This window comes from Corapipo altera, unplaced genomic scaffold (assembly GCF_003945725.1).
Source record: "Corapipo altera isolate COAL_440 unplaced genomic scaffold, ASM394572v1 61286, whole genome shotgun sequence".
In the NCBI taxonomy this organism is placed as follows: Eukaryota; Metazoa; Chordata; class Aves; order Passeriformes; family Pipridae; genus Corapipo; species Corapipo altera.
The window spans coordinates 2814757-2836159 of NW_020884907.1; the positions used below are offsets into that span (position 1 = coordinate 2814757).

Genomic DNA, 21403 nt, shown 5'->3' on the forward strand with positions numbered 1-21403 from the left:
CCTCAAAGCTCATCTGTTTCTCACGTAACTCTCCCCTGATGATCAGTAAAATCCATCCACTCTTCAGCTTCTTGCATTATCTGTTGCAACCAGCAGTTTTCTTATGACCAGTAGTTTTGCACATCCTGTTTGTTAAGCTTAATCCCAGGGTAAGACCTGGTCATCTGCCTGCAGGCCTGATGGGATCCAGCGGGCTGACTGATGCGTCAGTTCTCCTGACGTTCCTTTCAGTGCCTGCTAGAGTGAGCACCTGGAGGAGCCTCAGTCCCCACATTGTGAAAATTGTTGAAAAATTGAGTCAGGCTGGTCCTGCTGCTGCAGCTCTGTCACTTTTACCACCTCCTTCTAGTCTCGTCTTGGTTACTGCTGTGGCTGCTTTTGGCTCAGCTCAGGCACTGGGACAGAGAGCTACATCACTGTGCTTTGTGTCATGCATGTCAGCCTGCAGAGAGTCTTCCCTCACTCATATCCCTGTCTCTTAGAGGGTTTTATGACAGAAGTTGAGATAGGGGTTCACTCTGTTAGTAAAAGAAAACAATCTCTTGCGTTGTTGCTTACTACCTGTTATCCATCAGCATGTCAGCATTTGCCAGCGATAGCACTGATGCCATTAGTACTGGCAGTGTATTACCTCTTGTAATTGTCTCTCTTGTAATTGTCTCTCCCACAAGAGAGAATGTGGTCAGCCTGCAGGAGAGAAGGATCTGTTGATCCTGACAGTTTTTTATCATCCTTCAACAGGCAGTCAGTAGGTCAACATCTTGCTTTTAAGGCTTTGGGGGTTTTTTTGTTGTTTTTTTTTTAGATATTTGGATGTTGTTTAAAACATTTGTCAGAGATTATTTTCAAGGAGAAAGAGTGTGTCCATAGGGGAGGTTGTCTGTATTTCCCTGATCTGGGATTATTGTGGATCGGACGCTTCATAAAATAGCATACTTATCTTGTTCCCTCTTTTGTATTCCTTGTTCACTTGGAACATAACACCTCATCAGTCTTGGAAACCTACTGGCACAGGAGGTTATGACACCAAGCAATAACATGATCTCAGAAAACAGCTGTAATCTGTAAAGGGTGTATGGAAGGCAGTGAGTGTTTTCTGTTATGAGCCTCCAGTAGTGGACCTTCTCAGTGCTAAGGAGATAAAAATTGAAGGGAGAATGGATGAACAAAACCATGGAGAGCAGCAGGCTGGAGGTCAAGGGATAAACAGAGGCAGGGACAAAGAGATGGTCTCCAGTCACTAAGTCATGGGTCATTAATAAACTATTGATACTGCTTTGGGGAAGGCCAACTTGGACTTTGTAAGTGATAAGAAGGGAGAACAATATGAACATGAGGATTGTGAGTATAGGAGGACCTGTGGACTGTACAAAACTTACTAAGCAATGCTTAGGGGGCATAAGTGGAAGTAGGTATCAGAAGGGGCCAGTCCCAACTAGTGCTAGTCATAGACTTGCTTGACCAAGCCCTGTGACTGATCACCACAGTCTGTCATTTTATAAATCTTAACTGTGTAATCTCACTTCTTTGTCCCCTTTATGTGAGTACTGTAAGGAGAGGTGGTAGCTACTGGGAGGACTGGTGGAAGGGGGTATGGGGCCAGCAACAGGAGTCAGGCTGGGGTATAGGGGCAAGCCTGTGATGTCAGCAGCAGCAGCAGTGGGTGAGAGTCTTAGCTCCAGCCACAGGGGCAGGAACAGCACTTGCACCAGCTGCGAGGACAGGGACATTGTGTGTCCTAGGTGCAGCTATGGGTGAGACTGGGGTGAGTGATGCAAGTTAGGCTCTTGGCACAACATCTGGACTGGGATGCAGGTCACAGACTGTGTGCCTGGTGCCTGCTGCTGACAGGGGCAGGCAGAGTGTCTTATGTTCATGTGCTTTGACCTCGCATGTGTACCTCTTTGGCATGTGTAATGCGCTAGCAAACCTCAAGCTGGTTTCCTACTCACCTTAACAGTGAGTGGGAAGGGGACTTCTTACAAGGGTATGTACTGATAGGACAAGGGGTAATAGCTTTAAACTGAGAGTAGGTTAGGACTGGATATATTAGAAAGAAATTCTTTATGGTGAGGGTGGTGAGGCACTGGAACAGCTTGCTGTGCAAAGCTGTAGATGCCGCATCCCTGAAAGTGTTCAGTACCAGGTTAAATGGGGCTCTGAACAACCCGGTCTAGTGGAAGGTGTCCCTGCCCCTGATGGTGAGGTTGGAAATATATGATCCTTAAGGTCCTTTCCAGCCCAAATCATTCCATGTTTCTATGATTCTGTGGTCTGGAAGAGGTATCAAGTGGGTAGAGGGCCTGGTGTTTGTTTGGGAGGAACCTGTGAGCGTGGGCTGCCTGTGAGACAAGTTTGAGTGCCTGCATCTACCTGTTAGTGACTTGCTGCCAGACAGCAAGTAGGAGGCCCATGAGATGGATACAAGAGTTCTGGATGGATGGAAAGAGCTCTGGACCCAGGCAGAGGGGTTTTAACTGGACAGAAGGATGCACTGTGCAGATACTGAGGGATCCAAGAATGCTCATGTGTTTGTGCATTTTGAAGGGGTGGGGAGCAGCGTATGGTCAATTGTGAGTTTCAGTCCTGATCAGGCAAAAAGGAGGAAGAGGTCTTGGCTGGCTGTACTTAAGTTCATGTGAGTCCTGAGAGTCCTTTGTGCAGCGTAACTGAGCTTCACTGCTGGTTGAACCTGTCGACAAGAAAGCAAGTGCTACATGTATCAACCTGGGACAGACACTTCCAGGTCTCCGGATGCAGCGGGCTGGGCTGCAGCAGCAGGGCAGGAGGAATCCCTGGACTGGTCTCAGAGTTACAGGAAGTGGCAGCCACTTATAACATCCCTTAACATAATTGGTGAAAGAGGATTTCATTATAGATACTCAATACAAAGGTTTTGAGTCATGAGTTCTTGAGCTATTTGCTTCTCAAAGTTGAGAAAACTGTGCTGAGGAAAAGATATTTACGTCCCTTTCCTGGTTTTTTTTGTCTGCTGCTGGCCATTAATAGACACAGAATAAAGGTCTACTAATTATAATAATTTGACTCACATGGCTGCTTTTACAAAACCGGGGTACTGCTGAAGGATATGTAATTCAAAAATGCTTGGTTTGCCTTAAGTCTAAGACAAGTGAAGGAGATGATTTTTAAATTCAGGGATTTAAGCCTTAAAAGGAGGTTCTTGGCCTCATTCTGTATCCTAGGCATTTCAGGAAGGCATTCATGACTTCACATTCCAAAGTGTAATTCATTCTCCATTATTATTCATTCTACAGTGTTTTGGGAATTCTGCAATATTGTCATATAAAAATTAAACCTTTGACATTCTCACGTAAGGGAAGTTCACCTGCTTCCCCTCTGAAACAGGTTGCTTCATTTAAATCCTAAAGAGACAGGAAATAGGCAGTTTTGTTTGGGATGAGTGACTTTTTTAATAAAGCAACAGCTTGATTTAATGAGTAGTATTGGGTTCCAGAGCTTCATTTGTAACCCACAACCAACTATGTGACAGTAAGCATGTCACGTAACCAGCATGTCCTACTTTCACCATCTGTGAAACACTTTGAAAAGCCTTGGAAAATTGAATCATAGGTCTTTTTCATCTCTGTTAGATCATCCAACTGTTCATCTGCCAGTAGGAGATTGTTTCCTACATCCACTGGTGTTTTTCCAGTGTGGATTCTGTCCTCTAAGTGTTTGGGCTTCCAGTAGTACCCTTGGGAGATGATTTTGCAGACTTCTAGACCTCATTGTCAGGAAGCTCTGGTGACATTCACAAAAAGATACTTCTTTTTGTTGTTGTTATTATAATATAGTTCTGTTACTTTTTTCCCCATTGCTTAATATACTTAAGATACTTGCTTATAGTTTTAAAACATATGAAATTCATGCAACACCTTAAAGATCTAGATAATGTGCAACTCTCTGTAAGGTACCTTCTGTATAGAAGGCTTTGAGATGCAAGGTATGATCTTGTTTAAGAAGGTAAGCTACTTAGTTTTTTGTGAAATTGCATCTTAGGAAGTGTGCAGACTGCTCCAGATTTAGGACAAAAAAAAAGGGTAAAATACGGAACTTAACAGTGGAGCACAATGTAAAATGAAGGTGTTGGAATAGGTTTCACAGGCGGTTAAGTAGAGAAAAAGAGAAAGTAACAAATATAGTTGTTGAATATGAAAGCTATCAGAATAACTAAATTTCTCTGTATGGAATTTTCAGTTTTCCGGTATTGTGAATGTGTGGAAGTTATTTGGTTCTGCATAACAGTAGTTAAACTGCTTCTAAAATGGCCATCTGAGAAACAACTGGTATGTAATTTTTTGTCCCAGTGCCCTAGGCGGAAAAAAACAATATTCAGATAATTCAACTAATAAGGTTAATAGGTCATTTTGTAGTACAGTATATCTAAAATATGTCTTGAAACAGTGAGAAATCTGTCATGGGGGCATGTTTCATAAAATATTCAGCTTTTAACAAAATCCACTTGTCCAGGATTTTCATTCTTCTATTTTGACTGCCAATGGAAATGCTTGAGTCCAGGAATGCAAAGTGCATGTGTAGTCAGTCTCTTTAGAAAAGGGATATATTTTTTTTCTTCTCTATTTCAATTTCATTGTCTTAAACTTATATATTCACATATGTTGAAAAGTTCTGATATAATTTCAGAGTCTAAGATAAGTGGGGTATTTAAAGCCTTCCAAAGTTCCTTTGTATCTCAGCAATATGAGCAATTGATATACTTCTGTAAATAAAACCACCTTTCTGCATACTTTGCTATTGAAAAATATCACTTGCCTTCCGCAGTAGTAGATACAGTCAGATTAGGTATAATGTAGTGGTTTGGAAAAGTAAGTAAATGTAGTGTTTACATACACACCAAAAAAATCTCCATATAACAAACTGGTTTTCTTTCTTTAAGAGTTCAGGGAGGTGCCACGTTTAGAATGTTCCTGAGGAAGATGAACCTTAGAAAGGCTTCCTTAAGTCTGACCATATGAAGAATAAATGTATCTTTCATCTACAGGAAATAAAACCAGATGAAGTTACCCGACTTGCTCTTAGGACTGAAGTTAATTTTGAAAGTGTCTGCAGAAAGGTAAGTCTTGCTGGTTTTTGTTTTCTTTCCCTTGCTTCTGTGAGTGCAAGAGCACTCCTTAGGAAAAGATGCATATGTGTTTGCAAGTACATGCATTTTGCACGGTGTATTCTGTATGTTGTATTGCATCTTCCTTGTAGATCTTTCTTTTCTAAGAAAGTTTATCCACTAGGACGTACCTACAAAAAATTGCATATCTGTGCAAGTGACTTGTCATCTCGCCTGGTGGGCTAATCCCTAGTAATTGGAACAGAATACCAGGAAGCATGGTAGTAATTTCTTAGTGTTTATAAAGAGATTTGTTTAGTTTGTATAGTACATATACATGGTTCAGTTAGTGTAAATAATCTAAGCTCTCAACAACAGTTGGAAAAAAGCTCTCAATACTGTTAAACGCAGGGAAAAGTTTCCACATGTGAACAAAACATGACAAACATTAGCTTGAAATAAAGGTGGAATTTTAACACCCCGTGGCTTATTAGTTTCAGTGTAACGTTTCTCTTCAAGCCTACTGATGGTACATTATTAAATATTAACTGTCTGAGTAGTGATTTCTGTAAGGGAAAGTGGGAAGAGCCTTGTTGAAATAAGCAGCTGACGTTGAGAGGAGTACCATCTCAAGGCATGTGTTACAGAAGTGATGTCAGAAAGCAATTCTGTTTAAAAATCTCAGAACATGAAATTGTGTATTTTCTTTCACATTATCCTCAAGTCCTGTGGGTGGTCCACTGAGGGAGTCTGAAATCTGAAATGCTTATAGTCCAAAGGCTAAATTTTAATGTAGAATTGGGTCATTTACTCGTATAATGGCACCATTAGTTTGCAATATAACTATGCTATTGTGTATTACAGTCATGTGTGATGTAGTTCAGTTATCTGCATAGTGTGCAGGAGGATTTTCAATGTTTCATGTCAGCAAAATCAAGTTAATAGGAAAACATCACAGGAATTTGGTGTTTCTGGCACAGTGTTTGGATAGAAGCATCTTACTGCTTTTCCTTCTCTTAGTGATAGAACAGAGTAAGGAAAAGGTCACAGCTATACTGGCATGGAGCTAAAAAGCTGCATTCTTCTTCTAAATTTTTTTGATCAAGATTTTCCAGTCTGAAGGTGAGCTAGTCAGAAACGGGTTACCTTAATGTTGAGAAGTGAAGATTCTGGATGAGTGAGGACATGTGGAGAGGGATTTTGTTCTCAAAGAGAGATGCTAAATTCAAACAGTGACCTTTTTTCAAATGCATAAGCCTTATGTTGGTTTCATATACTGTAGGAGCCCCAAAATGAAATAACTGATGCTATTGTTTTATAGGAGTTTATAGGTTTACAGTTGGAATTGTATTTTCTAAGAGGACAATTTTATTGCTAAGAATGCTGAAGGAATGTAATTAAACTTACTTTTTTTATTTTGTCCTGGTTTTTTTTATATATTCATGGTCATGACTGATAGTGTACTTTACATATTTACTTAAAATAGGCTTTAATTTTGCTTTAATTCTTGAAAATGTATAATGCAGATAACCTCATGGAATTGTTTTGGGGATTCGATCTGTTGTTTCTGTTATTTTCTGCTGCTGGTCCTATTTTTCAGGGGTGGTCCTGTTTTTCAGGGGTGTGAAAGTCTGTTAATGTCACACTTTCTAATGGATAGAAGTCATGTTTCAAATCAAATTTATGGATTGATGCTGATACATTTTTAAACCCATAGAGACTTTTTAACCTCACTGCAGTAGAAGAATATGTACAATTACTTAGTACAATACTGTTGACAAGTGGCAGTTGTGCCATCATGACTTTATCGATTGCTGTTGATTTGCCATAGAATATCCCCAGCTAAAGAAGGCATCCCTTTTGTACTTTAACAAAAGTTAATTTTCCAGTATTTTATCTCTTATTTTCCCACATTTAACTATTAAATGAACAACAAAAAAAAATTATTTTCTATCCCTAGCAATATTCTGTAGTCTCAGGAAATGCAGGGCACACTGTTTACCTTTTCATTAACTCGAATTTCAAAATATTTGAAGGAAAGTATCCCGTGGCTGTTTTCATTGTCAAAATAGGTTTGTTTTCATTGACAAAATGCAATCTGCTTTTAATTCACTGTGGAATGCTGAATATTAGTTTTGCATAGTGGTCATGTAGTCAAGATCTTTGTTTAATTCCTTCTGCCCACTGAGATTTTATGTTCCATTACTGTGTTTCCCCAGTATTTTTCAGAATAAGATAAGCATACTTTTCTATTTTAAAAAAGTTTGCATAGATTTCAGTCAAGTACAATAAAATTGTGCTAAATGTTTAGCAAGTGGCAGTTTACTGTGAACTCCTGTGATTTATCTGTCAATATGGCTATACTCATGGTTGCTAATAAGCAGATCAGATTTATAATAGTTGCAGAGAGAGTTGACAAGAGTCACCAGACACCGGACTTCTGCCTTTCCAAATTTATAAAAGCATTACAGGGTTTGCCACATTGCCGTAAGACAAGAAGCAGCAGGTGAACAGCTTTTTGTGCACCTCTGCTGAAATATTTTTAATTGTCCTAGTTAGAACAACTGGGACCAGTTCATCACTGGATGGGTGGAACCTAAAACTGTGTATTCTATAGCCTTCAATGCCATTTCCCAGAACTGTTATCAATGAACCATTTACACCATCTGCACATAGAGCCTGACTCCTCAGGCTATAAACTGGGTGTTAAGAGGCCTGCGAGACAGGAGGATGCTCCTGTCCTCACACCCATTAAGGAACCCCCCGCCCTGAGGGAGGTACTGAGCATTCCTGCCTGAACTGGAGGATATATAATCTTGGAGTCTTGGGACTTTTTGAACCACTCGTGAGATCCAGAGGAAGACTGCAGATCACTGCTCTCAACCAAACTGCAGATCACCCTCGACCGGACTGCAATCACCACTTTTGACTAGGCTGCAACAGCACTCTCACCAGCAGGTTTTCCCCCTCTCCCTTCACTTTGGACTCAGGAGGCCCAAAGAACACCACTCTATTCATGCCCCAGGGTGCTGGGTTATACATTTGGGTTTTGTGGGTTAAAACCAATTGTTTGTCTGTATAATTGTACTTATTGTATTATTTTATTAAATTGTTATTCTGACTTATAATCTCTCTTTTGGGTTGAGTTCATTTTCCCCTGCTGGTTTACCTTTAAACCAGCACATTAATCCATTTTAATATTGCTGCAGCTAGCACCATTGTTATCAACAGGTGAAAAATTCTGTTTTAAAAATTGTAATAAATCTTATCATGCTACTTGACTGTTGCTTGTATTGTTGGTGCTATTTCCAACTGTTGAAATGGAACCTGTATTTTCTAGGTTCTCACTAAGTCTTTATTCGCTTTCTGTACATAGCTGTGCATTGTCTGCAACAAATATATTTGCCAGACCTTAGTAAAATTAGAAAAATATGTGGTAGAGCTTTTGTCTATTTTTTTTTTAAAACTCATATTTGCAGCTGTGATGGCATTTTGTGCTCCCGCACACTGAAGTTATAAATTGGAAGCCAGTCCTAGAAATGCTATTCATTACAAGCAGAAAACTGAACTGGGAACTGACAAAGGTCTTAACTGTTATCTTCAACTTGTTGCTAACATAGATTTAAGGTAATTTAGATACATTAAGATAGGCAGGATAAATAAATTAGTATTTATTAATGTTTTTCCAGTATTAGAAAATTATGTGTATTATGTATGTTGTTTCTCCAGAAAAGGGAACACCTTCATGACAACTGCAGACAGTTTTCTTGCCTTGGCACTAGCAATAACAGATATTGACTAACTTATTTTTAGCATCTCATTTAGCTTTTCTTCCAGTAACTTTTTGGTGTAAAGCACATGAAAAAAATCCCTGTCTTTTAAACACTGAGAATGACAGAATTCTGCTCCAGCATGATGGAACTCTTAGTACAAACAGCAATATGGAGTGTCATCTTGCTTTAAGTCAAAATACTTCTTATTTTTCCTAAAAGTCCACGTGCTTTGAAATTGAGTGACTTTCAGATTTTTGGCAAGGGGAGGCTTGAAGCTGAAATGAACTATCGTGTTTTTCTATGACTGAAGACTAAAGTACCAGTGTACATTAATTTTATCAAAGACTGAATTGAGCACATGCTTCTGACTTCCAGAAATACCAACAAATATTCACAGATGATAAATACCACCTCTATTTTTTGCTTCCAGATTCAATCTTCATATAACCTTAGTAGCGTAGTTTTGCTTTTTTTTACACTGGTTTCTGATCTGTGGTGCTTGAAAAGAACACCACGTTTTCCTACTAAGACTTGTATTTTTATCCGTTGCTCAAATCCTGCTGTGTTTGAATCATGCAGATGCTTTTCTGCAAAGAGGACTCTACACAGCAGATTTTGAGTATATTGTGGTACTTAAAGTTTGTTGGGGTCATGCAATGCCACATCCCTCTGAGTCTCAAGATTACTGAAAAGCTTGCTACAGTTTCTAAGTGTGTTGTGAAATTTTTTTTAGACCAGAAATGTAAGTCATCACTAGCTCTTAAAAGCCCTTCTTTTTTTCTTTTTTTTTTTTCTTTTTTTCTCTCTTGCTAATAAAAGGTCTGGCAAGCTTATTTGGGATTGCTTCATGTTCAGGAACCAACTTTGTCTTGTTTGGAATTTAAAAGGAATTCGAAGACTTTAGAAACAGGATCTCAGGCAGCTCATGCACAGCAACCATGTCCACAGTATGATTTTGATCATTAAAAATATAAGCTGCTTGATGAGGACAGGTAGGCTTAACATGATTTTGGAGGGTGTACATTAATGCCGTGGGCTTCAGGTCCAGATATTTTTAATAGATGCCCAAAGACTCATATGTTGCAGTTAAAAGTTCTGGGGATTTTTTTGATGGATGAGTGATTTTAATATCTTTACCTGTATGGCTTAAGTGAACTTGGAATTGGGGAACCAATTAAATTACTAAGAGTAATAAGAAAAGGTTTTTGATGATTTATCAGATGAGATTTTTACTGATTCACATATGAAAAGACCCTGTTTTATCTCCCAAACTTCTTGAATTCACTGGATCTCTGGTGCAGGACTAAAGACATCCTTGGGCAAAAAGGATATGAGAAAGAGGCAGAAATGTGCTTCTGTTCAGGACAGACAGGAAGAAAAAGGATGAACTTTACAGGCTGATTATGTATTAACTTCATTTCTTTCAAAGGAGTCTTTCAGTCACATTATCAAAATAGCATTTCTCAGATTCATATAATTTTTAAACTATGCAATTGATGGCCTGAGATTAGTATATCAATCCACAACCCCTCTCTCATCACCAAAAAAAGAGCAAGGGTGGAGTAGTCACAGTGCTTGCTTTGGTTTTTGTTCTTCTTTCTAGATTTATATTGAAAACATTTTTCACACCAACAGTTTGTGAAAGGCAGTTTATGAAAGGCTGCTAGCTTTGAGGCATTAATTAACAATGAGTAAGTAAATAATTGGAGCATCAGGTTTCCCAAAGCATCTCAATAGATGATAATGTTTGATTACAAGACATTGTTCTAATGAATACATTTATTTATTAAGGAAATTTTAAACTTGATACTGCTAGTACTCTTGAACTGTGTGGCAGAGACAGATGTAATTTTCGGAATCAAGTAGAATTTTTGATTAAACACATCTGCATCCATAGAGGAACAGTCATATTTGTATTTTCTAACTTTGAAAAATATAAACGTTTCTATTTTAACTGAAAATCCTAACTGTACACTTGTGATCTTTACCTTCATTTATTTTAAAAATGTACGCCCTGGTGGAAAATATCTAAAATAACCCCTCTGTATTCACTGCAGATTTAATCTGAGGAAATGCACTAAATCATAAAAAGGGCCCCTAAAAAAAACCTTTTGCATTTTAATTGAAGACTTGCTGTTAGCTTCAAAGGCTTTGGATCAGGCACAAAATAGTTGGTGTCTCTTGTTTGAGGTTTGGGGGATTTCTTCACAGTCCCCTCCCCTTCTCCACCCTCCAGCCCTCCACTACACAACATACTGATTAGAATAGATGTTATTATTGATATAAAACTTCTGTTTCTGTTCTTACTGCGTTTAATAGGAGACAATTATGTACATGGATTTTTAACATTGCTTATGGAAATATTTTGTTTGCAGTCCATAAACCATAGGGAGAAAACTACTGAATCATGATGTGATAGTCCATAAGCTTGGTATAATATGCTTATCATTAATACTTTGCAGTTTTGTGGTTCACTTTTGGCTATATGGGGGCAAATGGCTGGTGTTTTTGAGGAACCAATGAAAAACTTCATTCTCCTTTTTATCTAAATTCTGTTGTTACACTGATGATTTAATAGTTTAATGATTGCCTATCTGGACATGGGTGACAGTCTCCATCTCACTCCTCTCCCCCTTCTTTATAAGTATTAATTTTTGGAAACATTGTTATCTTACTTCCTTTTGCTCCAGAAGGAATATGTTTCTGTTCTCCAACAATATGTTTATACTGAAAATAGTAAAATAATTGTATTCAATTTATTTTCCTACATGTTATTGTGTTATCTTCCCTTCTTACTTCAATATGGAACAATAGATATTCATATGTATATCAGATGCCAGATATGCTTTTCTCTCTGTAATGGTTGTATCTGTCAACATATTAATATTTATTGGAAATGCGATGCATTGATTTAATAGTAAAATTTCTGGCATCACAGACTAAAATAATTGGCTTGATGCTGGGAATCAGTACTGCAGAGTTGAATTCTTTTTGTCCTGACTATTTTGACTGTTTCAATTCAGTTACACTGAATGTATGAAGCCACTGTTTTCTGAGAATTTTCCATGTCAATAGGAATGTTTGTGGTCTTCCTTAGATTACTGATGAAGTGAAGAATTTTACATTCATTGATGAATATCACATTGAGGCGTAAATACTTTGTCTGTGTGACTGTTTGTTGTTTTCTTTTCCTGAAGGTTCCTCATCTTACAGATTTGATCACCTGAACTGCAAGCTGTTTAGCATGGCTTTTGTGTTACTAGTCTGTATTTTAGAGCCTAGAATCCATTGCTATGGTTGCAAATGAAGTTTTATGTTAGTATAAAAGTGTCAATTTTTGACAAATCTTTCTCTAGTCTTCTTCCACCTCCTTCTCTACCTGACCGTCCATCTGTCTGCCAGCCCAGCCAGTATCAATCCATCCCCGGGCTTCTAGTGAGAAAGTACATATCCTGTATATTAGGTTCTGTCTTTCACACTCCCACCTGTGGACAGCCATTCCTTCCCCCACCGCACTCTTCCCCTTACTGTCTCTGGAACAATTTGTAGATCACTTCTCCATTAGCCCCTTTGCATTCAAACTAGGCTACCACACACATGCCGCTGTAGTACCACTGTTTGAGAGCAAGGAGGTAAACTAGACCGAAGTTAGCATCATCTCCAATAGCAGAGTAGAAATTGCAGCAATCTCATTTTAACTACAGCTTTGATTTTGTTCATTCTGGAAAGAATATTTTTTAAGTTCAGTGTTGAAATAAACTGCTAGTGACTTTGGCAGTTTTCCACAGAGGTATTGTTTATCTTTGATACAAAAGGCCTGTCTCCTTTCAAATTTTAAAGTACTAGTCCAAGAATCTTTCTACCATTCATTTGCATTCCCGTGAAGCTGTATTTCTTAATTTTGTTGCCTAGATGAACATACCGTTCAAATTTATTAAAGTACAGTCCCGTCCCTAAACCAGGCTCAAACTCAAAAGTGATATGATTGCCTTTGATTTGAATGTGCTCATTTCACTTACTTGGTGTGTCAGACCAGAATGTGGGCAGGCATATTATTGTCAGTAAAGCTCAGAGGAATTTGATTCACATTTTTGTGAGTGATATTTGTCTTTGATCATCTAGGTAGTTCAAATACAATAAACATGCTTGAGAGACTAGAAATGGATGAAAAGGTGGGTGGGAAGAGCAGTGCTTTTGAGGTCGGATATGCCTGTGGTAGTGATGATGTGATGCATAGTACTGCACATGCACATGACTGTACTACTTAGTCCCCAAAAGATTTATATCATGGCACTCATGAAAGACAAGCAACTCACAACTTTTATTTTTATTTTAAATGAGTATTTGAGTGATGCATATAAATATCTTTCTGGATATGAGCTGTCATTGGAACAATGGAGGAAAATATTAGAAGTAGTCTTGTTTCTGTGCTTTCCTTGAAAAAAATGCAGGACAAAAAATGTGGCATGGCAAGATTCTCGTGGTGGTTGGTTTGGCAACTTTGGGTTTTTTTTAAATTCAGGAAGGCCAAGATACTGACGTCCACCATATTCTTCTCCAAAATATTGTTCAGGCTTGCATACAATGCCTAAGAGGCAGAATCTCAGTGCATGGGTGAGAGTATGTTATCAAAATGAAACGTTTAGGTATTTGGAGTACCTGTGGGGCCAGAGAAAGCTGGACAGGAAGGATGACCAGCCGCATAATCAAAATTGCACTGAAAACTTTAAAGGACATAAAGGAATATTTTAAAGCACGGGGAAGGTGATATGCTTGGAGAAACATCATATTCACGATGACACGACATACAGGCAAAGGCCAAGAATGGAACAGCTTGATCCAATAAATAATGAAGGTAAATCAGATTGCCTACAGTGCTAGTTGATTGACACCTCCAATACTAAGCTACAGGGAAAGGGTGTATATTATGAATGCTTCCATACTAATCCTTGCACCAAAAAAATAGTGGAGGGAAACTAGAATATTTGACGTATAATATCATCACATATAAAATAGATATTCTTCTTCCACTAGGTCTTCAAGATAATTAATGAAATTTACCATCTTTACAGGAATAGTGGGATATGAGGTACATGCATGATAGCGATGCTGTTCTGTGAAGCACTGTATTTTAGGTCTTAACAGCTCAGTCATATTAATGGAAAAGAAAATCCCTAAGAAGAATTTTGATTGGAATTTCCAGCTGGCATAAAAGTTTAGTACTTGCATGTCCTACAGTGTCCAGTCAGAATGATGCTGGTAAACAGAAAATGTTAAATGAGATTAGAGAAGCTACAAATTTAGGACAGATAATAATAGTGAATTGGGCTTTTTCAATTACCCTTAATTCATATGGCTACTTAAGACAGAATCTTTGAATTACATCCTTTATGTATCCACCAGGAAAGTAATCAGTTCGTAAAGTTGATCCACATGGAGGGAGAGGGAGAAGGATATGTGCAACCAAACGAGAAAGCAAAATGGTTTCTCACAGAGGGTGGTTGGGCATTTGAGCAGGCTCCCCAGAGAAGTGGTCACAGCACAAAGCCTGACAAGAGTTCAGGAAGTGTTTGGATGATACTCTCAGGCACATGCTGTCCTGTGCAGAGCTAAGGGTTAGACAGGATGATCTTTGTGGGTCTCTTCCAACACGGCATATTCTGTGATCTGTCTGTAAATCCTGTAAGTATTGGTACTCATGGAACAATTTTGACTAAGGTTCATGAAGCTGTTTTAACATTAACTTCCAACAGGGCTTTTCTGTGTGTGTTCATGTAAGAAACAAAGATCAGTGTACCCTTGAGGGAAGAACGGCCATATTTTGTTACCTCTTGATCTTGTTTTGAGAAGCACCATACAGTTGGCACTCTATGATAGTGTGCTAGGTGAATGCACTTGTATCTAGAAATTAAGTACAAGGAGAGAGAATATAAGGCAGAATTTACATGAGTCGAAACATTATTTTGGTTGCTTAGAAAACTTAAAACGTTAAGATGTCTTTAATGTTATATAAGCAATTGTAATTACTTATGTTAAAGACTGACACTCATGCATTACTAAAGGAAAGGCTCTTTCTGTATATTTGCTTTGTGATGTGGCTCAGAATTGCATTGCAAAATCAGAAAAAAAGTAAATCTGACATTCCTGATGTTTCTAAAAATTAGAAACAGCTGCTGTTGTCTTTTGCTCCTTTTATTTCTATAAATGAAACTCTATCAGTTTTTCATGGTGTATCATATAGAAATAAAGTGCAATATCATTCTGATTTCTTCCCCTCTTTTCTATGCAGATCAGTTTTTGCAGTGCTGCAACTCAGAATTAAGAAATCGATAGTTATAAAAATTAAAAAAAAAAAAAAAGGAAGTTTAGGGATTAGGAGGCCTCTTTCAACTTGATATGAAGCCCATCAGTTTGTTAACAGTGGAAAACTAAATGAAAAGTTACTACTGCTTGAACTTTTAAAAACTTAAATTTAGAAGGAGAAAAATTTGATGTTCTTGAATTACTGGAATTCTGTTCTTAAAAATCTCATCTGTTGGGATGTCAATGAATGTAACTGCTAAGACCATCAATATTAAAAAGTTAGAGCTTAATAAAATGAGAGCATAAGGTTACAGCACTTTGCGCCTCCATGGTAATATTGGTAGATAAGAGAAAATGGGAGGTAACCAGTCACTTAGTGGAAGTGTGATGGCATTACATTCAAGAGATGATGGTCTAGTTTTTTCTTGGGTTTGGAATATGAGTAATTGCCAAATTGATTGGAATGGTTTTGTGGTCATTTCGCATTAGGAAAATTCTGGATGCCAGAGTTAAGTAATAATAATGTAATGGCCTAGAAGCTGCCCAGGAGCCTCTAAGTATAAAGATTCGGTGTGCCATGTAGTGAAATACCTGCTATAAAATCTGAACATCCAGGATTGCCATTTAATTTACATCCATCATCTGCTGATAGGCTCAAGTAATATCAGGGCTTACATATATATCGGACATGTGTTTATCATTAGAGCAGGTTTCAAATGCATTGTCAATAGACTTAATGATGGAAAAGCTACATTTTGGTGCCAAAGAACTGGTATGTCTATCTCAGATGTTTTAATAGTTTTTTAGTGAAGTGAATTTGTATTTCCATTGTCTTTTTCAGAAAAAGTCTGAAAAACATATATATTTTAAAAAAAACAAATCTGTTTTCAATTGTGCACATAAATTGCAGTGTGGTATGCCAAGAAATGCTGTCTTGTTTTGAGTAGCATATGATAACATGGCCTACCCCTCGTTAGTGCGTGCAGTGTTCATGAAGTCTTTAAGTCATCTGTGCCTCCAAATCCCTGGCTCTCGTATTTATTTCCATCAACAGTGCTCTGAGCAGAAATATGTCTCTCCCAAGAGTTTTATCTGAAGACATTGACCTGACAGTACTTTAGTTATATATAGATATTTTCCCTGGTGGTGATGCTTGTAAATGTGGAGGTCTGAGCAAGATGGGGTTTGTTGGCAAGGGTAACCTTTTTTCCTTTGCATTGTAAATTATCTGAAATATACCTGATTAAATTGGAGATTGTTTAAATTTGAAGATCTCTGCTATGTCAAATGTCTCTGCTGTAAACTTAATTTTGTATGTGCTTATACATATGGTACTGTGTCAGGCTTCATCTGACAAGTGGTAACTTGAGGTTTGAGCATCTGTTTTATAGTGAAATATTGTAAGGCTGTATCAAGATTACATCCCTGATAGTTCGGTCCAGAGTTTTGTCAGCAGATTTACATCATAAGGAGAGCAGTATCTCAATTCCGAAACTTCTTTGGTTCATCCAAAACAGAATACTGTGAACTTTTGGTCCATTAATAGTTTAATAATACAGAGCTCATCCCTCTGTCACACCAATTCAGTGCTTCACTGTGCTTTCATTCAATCTTTGGACATGCCCAGGGTTCACAGCTGAACCTTGGGAGCTCAGGTGCATTCAGGTTGCAGTGAAGTCAGAGAATTCTGTTTACTACTCTGTTTACAGCACTGGCTGGATGTTGTTGGTCTCCCTTATGTTTCTGCTCTCTTTTCTATAACAAATAAGTATAAATAATCAGTTTTTAATTTTTTTTCCCAAAAGTTATCGTTCAAATTTCATTCTGATATTAACCAGCTTAATTCTCTATTCGGCATTAATGAACAATTGCCTGTTTTCAGATCCTCATTCTAGATGGCCAGTTACAGACAAATGATCTGTCGATTTCACTTTTCTGTAAAGGTCAGTTCTGGTTTCAGATCTGATATCTTGTGGATGTCAAACTAATTTATGTATGACATTTCCTCCAAACTTCATTATCTTCTCTTAAGACTGTGTAAATTTTGTGGCAAAGAACTTTCTCTCTATATTGTTCACAGCTACTGTCTATTACCTGAGATGTGTTTTGATTCTGTTCCCCCTGAAGTACATATTTTGTTTCCAGATTTCTAGTTCATTGTATTTTGCTATGCAGTTTAGTTTCTTGCCTTATTTGCGTTGGGATATTTACTTGGTTTTCTTTTGTGGAGTTTAGGTGTTTTTCTGGTGGCATCTATTTTACTGTGCTGTGTCCCAGAATTTTTTACTCAGTTTGGTGAGATGCATATATTTTATAGTGATACGGTCACAAGGAATTAGACCACCATAACTGGGGGAGGAGTTTTCACAGTGCTCACTTTATATCTTCTTTCATAACCTTAAGAAGTTATTTTTTTTCCTTGTTGGATGCCGAACTGAGAGTACTATAGTCTTGGAAAAAATGGAGAAGCGGCATTTGAGTTTTCCCACAATCTTGGTGTTTCTGCTTACACCTAGAGTTCACCCTGTTCTCCATAAGGAAATAATTAAGGATCCATGCCTACTTCATTCTGGAATTTTTTGCTCTGACTTTTCTTTATTGAAACAATCATGGGAATTATTCTTTGCATAAAGAGAAGAAAGAAAGAATTGTTGAAGATTAAGTATATAATTTGTACTCAGGAAGGTCTGGGGTTTATGCCAATCTCTGCTGTAGATCACTTTGGAAGTTTGAGATGAAACACTCCATATTTTATTTCATCATTTCCTAATGTGAAAAATAAGCATTTACCTCACACTTGTATAATTGGCTTAATTAGTTGTGACAGGTTAATCTAAAGAAACTCTATTATAGACCTTTTTATACTCCAGTTAAATATTGTCATCTAACATTTACAAAGTTCTAGGCTTTTGAAAGGGCCTTTAAACTTTTTCAAATGCTTGGATAGTAGGTGTTTTTATCATGTATGCAGCAAAGAATAGCAAGAAATCCATTTTTTGTTTGAATTTGTAACCTATTTTGAAACTTTTATTTTAAAAGAGCAGTAATGATGTTTATACATCATACTTCTTTTTGATAAAAGACAAACAACATTTAATGTGGAACTGAATGTGAATTTAAGTGAACAAATTTATGAGGAAAAGAATAGCTGTGGTCCAGACATTCAAATGAAATTAGGGCAGTGTAAGTACCTTCATAGTATTTAGAAGAATCTCATGCTCCTCCCTGATTCTTGATCCAAGAGTCTCTGGAAGGCAGTACTGAGTTGAGTCAATGTTACTGCCAGTAGCACAAGGTCAGCTAGATTTTCCAGACTTTTGCCTTCTGTTGTGTGCAGCTTTACAGATGAGCAGCAAGATTGCCCAGGATACCCCATGTTGCCATGAGTCTTCAACTTCATAATGTTCTTCATAACGTTTGTGTGTTGGGTTTGCATGACAAGGGTTTGGTACTGGGGTTGGCTACAGGTGTGACTTCTGTGAGAAGCTGCTGGAAGCTTCCCCTATGAAGCCAGAGCCAGCTAGCTCCAAGACAGACTCACCACTGGCCAAGGCTGAGCCTACTAGCAATGGTGGCAGGATCTCTGGGATAACATTGTTAAGAAGGAATGGGGGGGATGCACAGGAATAATTGCAACCAGAGAAGAGAGGAGTGAGCATGTGTGGGAGAAACAACCCTGCAGACAGCAAAATCAGTGAAGAAGTAGAAGGGAAAATGCTCCAGGCACCGCAACAGAGATTCCCCTGCAGCCTGTGGTGAAGACCATGGTGAGGCAGCTGTGCCCCTGCAGCCCATGGAGGTCCATGGTGGAGCAGAGATCCACCTGCGACCCATGGAGGACCCATGCCAGAGCAGGTGGATGTGCCCAAAAGAGGCTGTGATCCATGAGAAGCCTGTGCTGGAGCAGGCTTCTGGCAGGACCTGTGACCCCATGGGGGAGCAGGTTTGTTGACAGGACTTGTGACCCCACAAGGGACTCACATGGGAGAAGTTCATGATGAACTGCAGCCTGTGGGAAGGAGTCATGTTGGAGAAGTTCATGGAGGACTGTCTCACATGGGAGGGACCCCAAAATGGAGCTGGGGAAGAGTGTGAGGAGTCCTCCTCCTGAGGAGGAAGGAATGACAAAGATAACATGTGATGAATTGACCACAGCCCCTATTTTCTGTCCTACTGTACCCTTGGGGTGGAGGGAAGAGAAAATTGGGAGTGAAGTTGAACCTGCGAAGAAGGGAGGGGTGGAAGGAAGGTGGTTTAAGATTTTGGTTTTGGTTCTCATTACTCTGATCTAATTTGATTGGCAATAAATTTAATTAATGTTTCCCCAAGTCAGATCTGTTTGCCTGTTGCATTAATTGTTGAATGGTCTCTCCCTGTCCTTATCTCGACCCATGAATCTTCTGTTATATTTTCTCTCCCTTGTTCTGCTGAGGAGGGGAGTGATAAAGCAGCTTCACTGGGCACCTGGCATCCAGCCAAGGTCAACCCACCACAGCTTGCAAGATAAATAAAGTAAATATCCAAATATTTTCATGGTTGAATTACCACGATAACAGAAAAACATGTAAATTCATATGAACTGTGGCAAGCATTGAAAACAATAATAAACAAGTTTACTTGTATATCTTGATGTTTTGTAGGAAATTGTTCAGTTTTTCTTCTCTTGTTCTACCACAAGACATTTTCTTGACGAGTTTTTGCAAAGGTTTTAGATCTATTAAGACAATTTTTTTAGCTTCAATTTAAAATTTTTCATCGGCCTATTTTAAAAATCATTTATCATCCAATTAAAAAAAATTCTACTGGAGCTTGGATGATTTCCTGAGATCCATACAGAACTGATTTCTGTAAGAACTTCTGACTTATTAAGCTGGTGTAACTGCTACTTCATAACACCTGTGCCATCATTTTGATGTTACATGCAACATTGGTATAGCTTGAGTGAAAATGAAGTAATAGATTATTATAGATCTGACAGGTTTGGGCTATCCATTTCCAGAGTCTAAAGTATTTAATTCTGGCATTTCTGTTCTTTGATTATAATGGGATTGCTTCCTGTTGCTTCTGTATTTGGGAGAACCACTCTTATAAAGTCTTGCCACATGTAACTTGTTTTCTACATCCCTTAGTTGACTCATCGTCCAGTTATTAAGCTGAGACACAGTCACTAAACAACCTCTTGTTTTCAGGAGCTGAGAGAGCAATGCTGTCATGAATGATGCTATTAACCAGTTACCTCTCATACCAAAATCTTCACCATGTTTGATGGTCACAGATCACATACTGTATTTCTTACAGACATAAAGAAAAAGGGAGAACTAGCTTCATTTCACAGTCAGAAAGTAACTTCTCTCAAGCATCTTATTCCAAAGTAGTACAAGGACATAGTATGGACTTGGGTGGCAGCCATGATTTGGCATCTTCAACCACTCTGTGACTTCACATTAATCACATCTGCTGTTATGAAGTACAGCTGTAGTTAGTTAGAGCTCTGCAAAGAACATATGGGTTAACAGGTTTTGTAGTTGTTTCGGTGTTTTGAGGGTTTTTTTCAGTAGAGAGCTTCTCCTAAGCTGCTGCAAAGGCTGTTGCAATGACATCTTGTTTTGGCCCAGAATTAGGTCTTACTATTTTATACTTACTCTGGTTAGCATTGTCTCTGCCATTTTTTGCTTAAAATCAAGTTGTTAACATTTGACATTAAAGTGTACTTCTGGATAGTTTAGAAGCTAGTATGACATACTTCGAGATTGCTTTTTGTGTCATGGTTTTTACCGTGTACTGCTTACTTGTTAGTGGGGTTTCTGGCTGTCTCCATTTAAGTGTCATTATTTTAAATAACAGATGATCTGAAATGAGAGATGCAGCACCACTAAACTTTATCAGTTTGGCAGCACTGTCACCCAGCTGAAATTCTAGTAGTCGTCTTTTTAGTAGTATACTCTTCTAGTAGCAGTCTCACTGCTACTTGTGTGAGGCCTGTCACAAGGCAATTCCCTTTTGCACAAAATGCAGATGAAAAATTAAAAGTATGAGCTCTTTCTTTCCCATTATTGATTATAACTACAGCAGAGAGGGTACAAACAAAATTAGTCTTGAAACGGGAAGATTAATCAGAGTAAAGCGAGTCAGAAGTCTCAATTTCATGCTCCCGAGTTAATCACAGGTTTCTGCCCTTTAATTCATCCTGAAGCTCTACTGTTTCAGGTGTACTACCAAGGCATGGCTTTCAGCTCCTTTAATC

At 38.3% G+C, this 21403-nt stretch overlaps 1 protein-coding gene across 1 annotated transcript in view; it reads left to right on the top strand.

Annotated features, from left to right (window-relative positions):
- Positions 1–21403, top strand: part of SRFBP1 (serum response factor binding protein 1) — a 69602-nt gene that overhangs the window by 40284 nt on the left and 7915 nt on the right. The window contains 1 exon segment of the mRNA XM_027652594.1: positions 5024–5095. Coding sequence (XP_027508395.1) covers positions 5024–5095 — 72 coding nt within the window.